We start from the raw sequence: 12,819 nt of genomic DNA on the forward strand, positions 1-12,819 counted from the left end.
GGGCCGACTTGATTCAGCTCCTCCTTTGTAAGACCGCATTGAAGGATACACGTTGCTTTTGCGTTGGCTTTTACCTTCTTTATTATGCTAGGTTCCCAGTTTTAGCATGATACGGGTTTTCCTGCGCCGTCAAGTGGGAGCGAGATGCCTGTCTTGATGATCATCCATACCTCAAACTAAGTATGGATGTAGGACTCCATTCAGCCATTCCAGTAGCCAAAGTCTTCCTCGGAAAAGAGCGATGGTCGGGCTGTGCTATAGCCTTCTTGATGGGCCATTTAAAAAATAAATCTCGCACACAGAAAAATAAATGACAAAGATTCCAAGACTAGGTCTTGGATTTAGTAATGCGGGTTAAAAAAAATAAACATGCGAACTCGAGTGGTGTTGGACCAACTTCGAGGAAAAATTTGATTACAAGAAAACTAGATTAGAAGGCGACAATAATACCGATTTTGATTGACTCCGAAAAATTAAAAATTACTACAAAAAATTGCTTGATTGGTGGTTGCACCAAATTGAAGCTACCTCGCTCTGATATCAATTGTTGGATCGTGACGCGCTAGAGGGGAGGGGGGGTGAATAACGCTCGTGACTTTCACTTTTTGATTTAAAACTTATCGAATAACACAACGGAATAATAAAGAAACAATGCACAGAAGGACACCAGCAAACACATGAGTTTACTTGGTTCGGAGCCTGTGGAGACTCCTACTCCAAGGCTCACGCTCGTTGAGCGTTTACTTTGGACAACAATTATAATCGCACAAAAGGTTAAAGAGATTATTACAAAACTGTACTGAAAATGTTATACCAACAATAAGGAATTGAAACTTCGTAGTTTCGGGTTGTCGGGGTCTTATTGTAGCTCGGCCGGATCGTCTCGTTAGCAGTGCACTGAAGAAGGATTGCCAAAACTGTGTTGTGCTAAGCCTCTGCTCGAGGTAGGCTTATATAAGCCGTTGAGGGCGCCTTCAAGCCCCTTGAGAACGCCTCCATTACCGGCGGATTCGCAGCGTGGATGATTTTTGACTCCTTCGCAGCCTATCCACCTGAGGGCGCCTCTGATGCCCTTGAAGGCACCTCCAAGGCCGTCTGAGGCGCCTCGACACTCCATGAGGGTGCCTCCAGCTCTGCTGCACGCACTCCCCAGCTCTTGCACCCGAGGCGCCTCCAAGCTCCATGGAGGATGCCTCGAGTACTGTTCATCCGAGGCAAATCATACTATTTTGTCCCTGTAAGATATGTTAGTCATTAAAATACCAAGCATACCCTACAACACAAAGTTAGCACATAATAACACAAATATGAAAATCTAACAGTCACCGGGCTGTCTAGTTCTGACTTCGGATTTTCGACCGAAAATCCTACGTCGAACGTCTACAATTCCCTCAGTGGGGAACACATCCTCACCTACTCTACTCAGGAGAGAATATCTGTTACCAGTTCGATCCTCCAGATTGACTGGGCTTTTGCTCAGCGCACGAGTCTTTAGGTCTTTCCGCTGGACGTCTGCTCCACGACCCGCCGAGACTTTCCACTCGATTTGCGACACGGGGATTTTCACCTAGAGTTTCCGACTCTTGGACTTTTGCCCGAAGACCTCGACCCGCCAAGGCTTTCCGCCTAGGGTTACCACCCTAGGACCTAGGGTTACCACCCCCTAGGGTTTTCTGTCTGCCTAACCGCAACTAGGACTTTTGCCTAAGATACCTTTGGACTTTTCCTGCAAACTCATTCAACTACATTAGATCACAAATAACCTTAATTTTGAATCCTTTGCCATTATCAAAACTCAGGTTCGATCGTCGGATGCTTCCCGCACCAACAATCATTTTCCATTTCCAACCACATTAAACAAGTTAGGACATCTCCAATACTTAAACCTCTAAATGAAATCTTTTTAGCTCTAATATACCACATCAAAAATGAAAAACTTACTATTCTCTCTCCAATTAAAAAGTCATCTACAACTTTTTTGTGGACCCTACATTAGAAATCATATAAGTCTCTATTTTACAAATTATAAATTATAATGCAACACTACTTTATCATTAATTATAGGCTCCATCTTTAAAAGAAAAAAACTAGATTTGAATTTTCAGTATTGATCTTTAACTACAAACCTCAAACTTCACATTTATAATGGTTCAAGTTTTTTTATTGAGATTTTTTAATTTTACAAACCTTATAGAACATCTTCAATGTAAGGTTTGTCAAAGGTTTATAAAATTGAAAAACTTCAAAAAAAAAAAAAAAATTATAATTGTATAGATGAGGTTTGAGGTATTTAATTTAAGAGCAAGTTAAAAAATTAAATTTACTTTTTTTTCTTGAAGGTGTAGTTAATAATTAATAATGATAGTTAATTACATGTTTGACCTTTTAAAATAATGAAAAAATAAATTATTTTATGAAATATTTAATTATAATACTTTATTTCATAAATTGTTTGAAATAATTAAAGTATTTCTTTTAAAAATAAATATATTTGAGATGAGTTTAAAAAATATACAAATTATTATAATTAAATTAAAATTCATAAGTTAATAAATATTAAATAAAAATTATAAATTTAATTAAATGAAAATTATAAATTTATTGATTTTTATTATAAATTAAATTAAAGATTATAATTAATTTAAATATTAAATAAAAATTATATAAAAATTTAAATGAAAAAATAATAAATAAATATATATGATTTATAATGCAGGATCCATAACAAAGTTGCATAGAGATTTTTTATGATATAAAGAATAGTATATTTTTATATTTATGGTATTCCTATGATATATTAGAAATTATAAAATAATTTATTGAGAGATTTAATTATTGAAAATGTCTGTCACTGACTGGCTGAAGGACGAAGGATTGAATTTTAAATTCCATAGCACGTTAATCTATTATCTTGATATTAGAGGGGTTTTTTTTTCAGAACAGTGAGTGTATAACCTTGGATTTGTGCGAATATGATTTGACGTTGTAACTTGTAAGTTATGTAATATGGTTAATTAAGCGTTTTATATTGCCATTGGATTGGTTTTCTTTGCTGATATGCTTCCTTTGTTTAATTAATCATTGAAATCGAAGCGATGATGGGTCTATGGGCTGACTTCTAATTCACTTTAAATCGGATTGAATTGGAAATTTTATAGTCAGTCGAGATGGTAGGTTGATTTAAGACGGTAAATGAATTAAATGTTCAATAAATTTAGTATTTGATTTAATAAGAATTTATTTATATTCATTTAATATACATAAAATTAATTAAATAAATAAGTTTAAACAACTCGTTAAATTAAATAAATAAATTTGAACATATATGTGTTCAATTCATTAATATTCGTGAACAATATTTGATACGGATATTTTTATTGGACTCAAAGGGAGTTATGGAGAAGTTATGGAGGAGAAGAGGGGCATCGTGGTCTTTTCACATATTAAGGATTTGGGTGTTTAAGTAGAGCATGGTTCACCAATGCAAAGGAGGACGAGGGGGGTTTTTTCAACGCCGCCACCAAGTTTCATTCTTAGGATGTCGCCAGGGAGCCCCTTCCCTCGACACACGTTGCTCCACCACAATAAACGTCGCCGCGGGCTGCCGGACACCTCTGACCTCTCATCCCCAGTGTCACCGCCACCACACCAACGCAGGTAAGATCCACCATCGCCTTCTCTTGTCTCCACACCGCTGTCAAGGCTATTTCTCCCCCTTCACATTGCCCCGACACTGTTTCTGGTTTCTTGTGCTCACGCCATGTGATGCCGAGGGACTGCCTTGTGAAGGCTCTCCCTTCCCTCCTTCGCTCGCATACGTTGTCCCTCTTCCACCACTACAGAAGCAAGCACTGCTGCCTCCGTCATAGCCGGCGCCAACTAGCCCTTCATCGGGCTGACCCTCTCATGCTACAGACATAGTACGCCGACATTGCTTCAGATCGGTTGTCGACAGCCCCCTCCGGTGCTGACTTCCTCGCGTCAAGCCACTAGTCTCCCTCGAATAGCTAGACCGCCTCCTTTCAGCCTCAGACGCTACACTACCTTCGACAGATAGACGATGTTGGGTAGATCTCCGATCTCCCCCCTCTTCTTGCTGCCTTTGCGGTTAGCCGACGTCGTCCCCCGAGTCGTCCGCACTCTAGCATGCTTTCGATGCTGATCCGACATCTCATCCATCGCTATGTTCTGGCCTTCGAGCCACCGTTGTGTTCCGACCATCGAGCCATTATGTTTCAGCCTTCACACTATTATTATGATTGTGAGCTGTTGGTATTATCCGACATGTGAGTTGTTATTACGATCTGACCTTCGTGTTGTTGTTGTATTCTGGCTATGTGCCGCCATCCGGATCCATGCCGCATTCGACTCTGTGACGTCATCTCTGAACTCAGCTTCTCAACAAACTCATATTCATCTACTATTTCAAGTCACGATGGCTCAATCAGTATCACGACTAGCTCATCGGTCTTCTAGAGCCCCCCAGTATGTCACTGTAATTATTCTTCCTTTATTTCACAATTTAACTATTATCTTGCTCCTTATACATCGGGATCTGCCTTGAGTATCAGAGTACCAGGGATCGGAGAAACCTAGACCTTGTCTACAAGTAATGTTGACCAGAGGCCTTATGACGACTTAGTCAATATAGAGAACAACTCATCATACCCCCCACCTCCAGGGTATGGCGACTTGGTCAACATTCCAGCCACATTATACTGACAATTCCGTCTTCTCAAATTCTTGACAGGATTAATATTTATGAACAACATTTATAAATAATGTTCACGTACCATGTTTATTAATAAAACTCTGTTAAATAAATAATAAAATTAAATAAATAAATTTAAATTATCAAGCTCAATAACCAATCAAACACTTAAAAATTTTAAACAATTAAATAAATTTGAATCGAAAATTCGGTAACATCTAAACAAGCCAAGTTCTAACCAAGCTTAAGCTAAGTTTGAACCAAATTTAAATTGAGAGCTCGATAACATCTAAACAAACCAAACTCAAATCAAACTTCAAACAAACTTATATTTATAAAAAAAATAAATAAAGTTAAGCTTAAAAAATTATTTAAAATCTTAGTTTAGTTTAAACTCCGCTCAGTTGACTCAATTATATTTTCAAAACAATTTAAATATCCTAAAACTCGACTAGCTTACCGCCCAAGGTCGGTCCGTCCGGTTCCATTCCGCCCCATCAAATGTTGGATTTTCGATGAATTTGACAGCTCTATACATCTGAGTGGCGCATCCAGGTCAACAGTCAACACTATCACGTGCGCGCGGGCGCGGGCGCCGCGCCGGATATTCATCCTCCTCCACGTTAAAAGACTCTGCTTTACGGTCTTCGCCGTCCAACCCGGAGACTTTGATGCCGAGTGGAGGCGGCGCTGCGGCGGCGGCGGGCCGATGCTGTTTCTTTTTCTTGTTTTCCTTCGCGATGCTATCCCGCTTGGCGGTCTCGCAGAACCAGACTTGCGAGTCCAGTGACCTCCTCGCGCTGCTGGGATTTGATGACCTCGATCTGGCAAAGCTCGGGTGGAGCCGGAACGTCTCCTCCTCCGATTGCTGCGCCTGGGCCGGAGTGCGCTGCGGAGATACGGCCGTATCCTCTGGGAGGGTCGTGGAATTGGATCTTAGCAACAGGAGCTTGCGCGGCCTTTTGCCTCATTCCTTGGCCGGGCTAGGTCAACTGAGAAAGCTCGATCTTTCCTCCAATTACCTGAACGGATCGGTTCCTGCTGCGTTGCTCTATTTTCCGCTGCTGGAGTCCCTCAATCTCAGCGCGAACCAGCTCAAGGGAGAGATTCCCTCCAATATGAGCCTTCCGGCGATCAAGGTGTTCGACATATCTAACAATCTCTTCATCGGCATCCACCCGGTCCTCGTCGGCTCCAGCAACCTCACCTTCTTGAACCTCACCGGCAACAGCTTCAACGGTTCTATAAACCCAGCTATCTGCAATTCCTCATCCAACTTACAAGTTCTCCGCTTCTCCATGAACAACCTCTCCGGCGACTTCCCGAGAGGTCTCGATATCTGCAGATCCCTCACTGAGCTCTCTCTCGGTGAGAATTACCTCAGCGGAGACCTTCCTGATGATTTGTTCAACATGGCATCGCTGACGCACCTATTTCTTCAAGGAAACCAGTTCGCCGGCAATTTGAGCTCAAACATCGGTAATCTCCCAAATCTCGTTGAAATCGATCTTTCATTTAACAACTTTTCCGGCTCCATCCCCGATATCTTTGGCAGCCTCACGAAGCTAGAATCTTTCAACGCTCAGTCCAACAAATTTGTGGGCAGTTTGCCCCCTTCCTTGTCAAACTTATCCTCCCTTAGGCTGCTCAATCTCAATAGAAACTTCCTTGTTGGCGAGATCGACGTCAATTGTACTGCAATGACGAGCTTAACCCTCATCGATTTTGGTTCAAATTCTTTCTCTGGTTCCATCCCCGACATGCTTCCCCAGTGTGCGCAACTCAAGACCATCAATCTTTCCAGAAACAAGCTTATCGGTGAAATTCCGTCGAGCTTTAGTGGCTTCACTTCACTCTCCGACCTGTCTCTCTCGGGCAACAACTTCTCCAACATAGCGCCGGCTTTGCAAACCCTTCAGAATTGCCCCAACCTTACCAGTTTAGTCTTGACAAGTAACTTCCGAGCTGGTGAAACGATGCCAGTAGATGGAATCCGTGGTTTTGCGAAGATGGAGCTACTTGTGATGGCAAATTGTAATCTTAGAGGTTCTGTCCCTCCATGGTTGGCGAATTTGACCCAACTGAGGGTTCTGGACATCTCATGGAACCACTTATCTGGTACAATTCCTGCATGGCTTGGCAACCTAGACAACCTCTTCTACTTGGACCTGTCGAATAATTCACTCACCGGCGAGCTTCCTGAAAGCTTGGGTCAAATGAAGTGCCTGATGGCTGGATGTAAGTCGCTGCAAGCTGCCTCAACGGAGATCTTTCCATTCTATCTCAGGAGGAATTCTAACAACGATGGCTTACAGTACAATCAGGTCAATAGCTTTCCTCCATCAATGATTCTGGGTGACAACATGCTTGTTGGGGAAATTTTGCCGGGATTCGGAAACCTTGCAGAACTCCATGTTCTGGATTTGAGTTGGAACAAACTTTCCGGGAGTATACCGGCGCAGCTTTCAGGCATGACAAGCTTAGAGAGCTTAGATTTGTCACACAATGATCTAACTGGAAGCATACCCAGCTCTCTCATCAGTCTCAGTTTCTTGTCGAGATTTGATGTCTCGTATAACCATTTAGTTGGATCAGTCCCGACGGCAGGCCAGTTCTTGACATTCCCAAACTCTGACTTCGAAGGCAACCCCGGTCTCTGCGGTTTTCTCTTGTCGCCTTGTCACCCCAGAGATTCCCAACCACCAAAGGGAGGCGGACGCAAGAAAGCTGCCGTGATAGGAATCGCAGAAGGATTTGGAGTTGGGTTTTGGGTAGGGTTCTTTTTGGGTTCTATTTGGGTTTGTACTAGGGGTTTTCCTTTCTAGGGGCTCTCCTATCAATATCATTATAGGAGATCTTAATAAAGGATTTTAGAATATTTCAAATGAAAACAATTGAAATAAGTCTGGGACATCTTATTTAATACTCTCAACCATTTCATTTACGCAAATAATTAGATGTTAAATTTGCTTTCCGCATCCGTGTTCGTTTCACCTTGCTCACTCTCCCTTTAGCATCCAATTAGTTGGCCATCTCATGCACTCATTAATATGCTGTCAGGTTGTTGATAAGTAAAAATTGACAAATTTCATATTTAATAAAATAATATAAAATTATTTATTATAATAATATAATTTGAATCGATATGTAATCATATAATTTGGATAAAATGTAAATCTTCAACGATATTTTTTTCTTCTTCTTTTAATTCAAGACATTATGTAGCAATTTCTAATTTTCTTTCCCTTTTGATATACTTTTGTAAAAGTCATATTAAAATATCATTTTTAAGGAAATTATGAAAGGATTCATAACAAAAATTGGCTATTTAAAACGGGTAAACAATTTTTTACAATAATAAATAAGGTGAGTTAAAATAAAAATGAAAAAAATAAATATTATTTTTTCACTAATAGTAATTAGTTGTATCAGAGCATGAGCATAATCATCTTAAAATGACTAATTACTGATTAAAATAATAAGGAAGATGGTCGGATTAGATATCTATCCATCAAAATTCGAGAGAGAATTCACGCTTTTGAAATGTTGAATGAAGTATTTTTCAAAATAGATTTTGATATATTGTTAATTATGAAATATAGTTTTAAAGCACCTAAGAATAAGAACCGAGAAAAAAAGGAAGAGCACCAATAGAATATGATCCGGTGGTAAGGTGGGGTTCGCCCGACAGAAGGACAAAGTGGTCAATGTCCTGGACAAGCATCCGATCGGGCGAACTACCTTCCCGATCAGCAGGAAGAGTAGTCGGCCCGACACTTCGATAGCTCAGTCGGACACCGAGCTTTCGACGCTCATGAAACTCAAGCAGGGGAAGGCAAGGGTCGAGCGTCTGCCCCGCTCGGCCGAGCTGTGGACACAACCTCGGCCCGGCAGGCGAAGGAGCCTTAGCCTGACAAGGCGGAGCCGGACATCAAATCACTGGCCGAGCGGGTGTTCGACCCAACCGTTGCATCACCTTGGCGACAGATTGGCCGAGCGACTCTCCCGCTCGGCCCAATAGCAGACAAAGGGAGCAGTTGACAGTATCGTCCTAGGGACCAGTGTCATCGACAAGCGACATGATCAGCGGCATGGCCAGACAGAGGATTATACGGTGAAAGCTTCCACTGTCATGTCAGGGATATGCTCGGTCTGTTAAGGTATGACATCAGTCACGCTTTTCTGACACGACCTTACCAGGTATGCTTTGGGAAGTGTGGACGCCTCAAGAAGCGTGCGCGCGCCTCCTAGGAGCTCTATATAAGAAACCCCAAAGCTTCATCGGAGGTATGTTTTGATTACTATAGCTAGAGCCACGCTGTTGCTCATTTCTTCTTTACTTCATTCGCTTACCGTCAGTAGCTAACTTGAGCGTCGGAGGGCCATCACTGGGGCTCGGCACTAACGACCTTGTGGTTGCAGGCTCAGCTCGTTGGAGGTCCACGCCATCTTCAGTTGACATCCAGTCAACGTGGGCACTATCTTCCCAGTGTCCGTCTACTCACACTTGGACATGATCAAATTTGGCGTCGTCTGTGGGAACACACCTGAATCCGAGCTGAGGAGATGGAAGAAGATGGACGTCTACATACCGTGACGCTCACTCCAGAGGAGCTTGATGCGCTCATTCAAGTGCGAGCGGCAAAGATAGTCGAATAGCAGCAACAGAAGGCACTAGCCGATCGGCTGGCACAGCAACCGACGTCGGCCTCGAGCAGCCGAGAGGCGCACGAGGACCGGTCGGAGAAACTCTCCATATGGGGACAAAATAAAATGCCGACCGGGACTCCAGGAGAGGTTCCACTAGCGCCCATTCCGTTTCACCGGGCGTTATTTCAAACGCCCTCAGAGATTGCGCAAGCCAACCAGGACAGAGGTGCCTCTTCAGACGATGCTCCCGTGCGGGACACAAGAAAGGGCAAAACACCCCGAGCTGATTCGTCGCCCGAGCGGATCAATTAAAAATTCTTCGAGGCCATTTTGCAGGATCCGCTACCGAGGCACTATGCTCCCTTCGCGATCGGGGAGTATAACGGGTCGACTGACCCGGACGACCACCTCAGTAAATTTGATAACACCGCTACTCTTCATCAATACACAGATGGAGTTAAGTGCTGAGTGTTTCTCACCACTCTCTCTGGCTCGGCACAATGGTGGTTTCGGAGGTTGTTGGACGAGTCAATCAGAAGCTTTAAAGACTTCCGAACGGCTTTCCTTCACCACTTTGCGAGCAGCAGACGCTACTAGAAAACAAGCGTCAGCCTGTTCTCCATGAAGCAGGGCCAAAGGGAGACCCCCCGAGCCTACATTCAGCGCTTCAACCAGATAGCAATGGATATCCCCTCGGTCTCGTCCGAGACCATGATGAACGCGTTCACGCAAGGGCTCATGGAAGGAGACTTCTTTAGATCGCTAGTCAGAAAGCCGCCCCGCGATTACGACCACATGTTGAAGAAGGCCAATGAGTATATAAACGTGGAGGAAGCCCAGGCGGCTAGAAGGAAAGAGGCGCCATCCGAATGGCGTCCGTCGTCCAGCCATCAGTCGCCAAAAGGACCGCGAGCCGAAGAAGCACGACCGCACCAGGAAGCCAGGCCACACGTCGTCCAGCATGTTGCCGCCGAATGACCGAGACCCAAGGGAAAGGTATGGACCCCTTTGTTCTGCTCTTTCCATCAGTCTGCTACTCACAACACCCCGCGACTGTCGCGAATTCAACCCGGTCGCCCAACCGACGTCTAGGGGTTATTGTCGCCGATCTCCCTCTCCGGACCGGCGACACGAGTATCATTGTTCCGATCGGCGAGAAGAAGCAAGGCGATCCCCAAAACTGTCTCATCGGAGGAGTGCAGAGCCGGTAAGAGCTGGCCAAGAGCGAAGAAGGTCGTCCGCTCGAGAGGAGGAGAACAGGAGCAATGCCGATCGAGGGGAGATCAACATCATGGCTGGCGGGCCGATCGGTGGGGACTCCAACTGAGCTAGGAAGTCACACGCTCGGCGGTTGGAAATCCATACAGTAGGCTGCAGCCGGGAGCAAGCTAGCGGGCCCGAGATCAACTTCGACCCCCATGATCTCGAAGGAGTTGAAGTGTCACACGACGACACACTCATTATCTGAGCGGTAATCGCTAATTATACTATTCACTGTATATTCGTTAATACAGGTAGCTCGGTCAACATCATTTTCAAGAAGGCGTTCGACCAGCTCCAAATTGATTGAGACGAGCTGTTGCCAATGACAACCCCTCTATATGGGTTCACCGGCAATGAGGTCTTGTCGATTGGCCAGATTAAGATGGTCATCTCGCTTGGGGAGGAATCGCTTCGGAGGACAAGGGCCACCAACTTCATCGTAGTAGACACCCCCTCGACCTACAATGTCATTTTGGGCCGACCAACCCTCAATGAATTCTGAGCGGTCGTCTCAACCTTCTTCCAGAAAATTAAGTTCCCGGTAGAAGATCGAGTTAGAGAAGTAAAGGGGGATCAGCTGGCTGCTCAGAGATGCTATGTCGAGATGGTCAAGACCGAGACTAAGACCGCTCGGGAGACACCCCGGATGGAGGTAAGCACCATAACTGAGAAGCCCCCTATTTTAATTTATGAAGAAAAGGAGGAAGTACGGATACATCCGAGCCGAGCAGAGGCGACGACTTTCGTAGCATCCGACTTGGAGGCCAAACAGAAGGTCGAGCTGGTCAGATGCCTTCAACAGAATCATGATGTCTTTGCGTGGTCAACGCATGAGCTCCCCGGCATTCCCCCGAGCGTCGCGCAACATGAGCTTCACGTCCGACCGGATGCTCGTCCTATAAAGCAGAAGAAGAGAGACTTCAGCGCTGAACAAAGTCTGATTATCCGGGCAGGGATTGAGAAGTTGCTGGAGGCCGGTCATATACGCGAGGTTCAGTTTCCAAGTTGGCTCGCCAATGTGGTGCTAGTCTCCAAACCGGGCAATAAATGGAGGGTTTGCATCGACTTCCGGGATCTTAACAAGGCATGCCCGAAGGACTTCTATCCCTTGTCTAGGATCGATCAAATGGTAGATTCCATGGTCGGGTGTGAGCTGATATGCATGCTGGACGCCTATCAGAGGTATCATCAAGTGCCGTTCGCCCGTGAAGACTAAGAGAAAGTCAGCTTTATCACCGCCGATGGTACGTACTGCTACAACATAATGTCATTCGGCTTGAAGAATGCAAGAGCCACCTACCAGAGGTTGATGAACAAAGTCTTCCGGCGGCAGATCGCCCGTAACATGGAAGTGTATGTCGACGACATATTAATTAAATCCCTCCGAGATGCCGACCTCTCCGCCGATATCAGGGAGACCTGCCATACCCTCCGGACGTATGGAATAAAGTTAAATCTTCAGAAGTGTATGTTCGACGCTAAAAGTGGGCGCTTCCGGGGGTATATCATCACCGAGCGGGGCATTAAGGCGAACCCTAGCAAGGAAAAAGCACTCCAAGATATGCCACCACCAAGAAACTTGAAGGAAGCACAACGCCTTACCGGTCGGATAACAACATTGTCACGGTTCATCGCCAAGTCGCCAAACGGAACCTTCCCTTCTTCAAAATTTTACGTCGAGACACCAAGTTTCAGTGGGACGAGGAGTGTGATCGGGCCTTCGAGGAACTCAAAGTATATCTGAACTCACTACCTGTACTAGCTAAGCCAACTGCCGGTGAACCGCTTCGGATTTATTTGTCTTCAACCGAGCAGGCTGTTGGCTCGGCGTTGGTTCGGCAGAACGACGAAGAACAGCCAGTGTACTTCTTGAGTTATATATTAAAGGACGCTGAATCTCACTACACCTGTGTTGAGAAACTAGCATTTGCATTGGTATTCGCCGCTCGGAGGCTTCGTCCTTATTTCCTTGCACACACTATCATGGTGATGACCAACATCCCTCTTGGAAGAGTCTTGCTTAACCCAGAGGTATCCGATCGGCTGATCAAATGGACAACAGAGCTCAGCGAGTTCGATATCCAATATCATCCCCGAACAACCATCAAAGCGTAGGTCTTAGCAGATTTCATCATGGAGGTACAGAATCCCGACCTTGACACAGTATGGAAAGTATATGTGGATGGACCATCCAC

At 44.6% G+C, this 12,819-nt stretch overlaps 1 protein-coding gene across 1 annotated transcript; it reads left to right on the forward strand.

Annotated features, from left to right (window-relative positions):
- Positions 1-5,350: 5,350 nt before the first annotated feature.
- Positions 5,351-7,614, forward strand: LOC122021720 (phytosulfokine receptor 1-like). Its single transcript, XM_042579876.1, has one exon. It carries the CDS (start codon positions 5,383-5,385, stop codon positions 7,534-7,536), a length of 2,154 nt encoding a protein of 717 aa, XP_042435810.1. The 5' UTR covers positions 5,351-5,382; the 3' UTR covers positions 7,537-7,614.
- The last annotated feature ends 5,205 nt before the right edge of the window (positions 7,615-12,819 follow it).

The sequence above is a fragment of the Zingiber officinale genome, chromosome 1A, assembly GCF_018446385.1.
Source record: "Zingiber officinale cultivar Zhangliang chromosome 1A, Zo_v1.1, whole genome shotgun sequence".
NCBI classification, from domain to species: domain Eukaryota; kingdom Viridiplantae; phylum Streptophyta; class Magnoliopsida; order Zingiberales; family Zingiberaceae; genus Zingiber; species Zingiber officinale.

What these genes read in the sequence shown, in the direction of transcription:
- LOC122021720 (XM_042579876.1), top strand. Translation starts at nt 5,383, where the DNA reads ATGCCGAGTGGAGGCGGCGCTGCGGCGGCGGCGGGCCGATGCTGTTTC.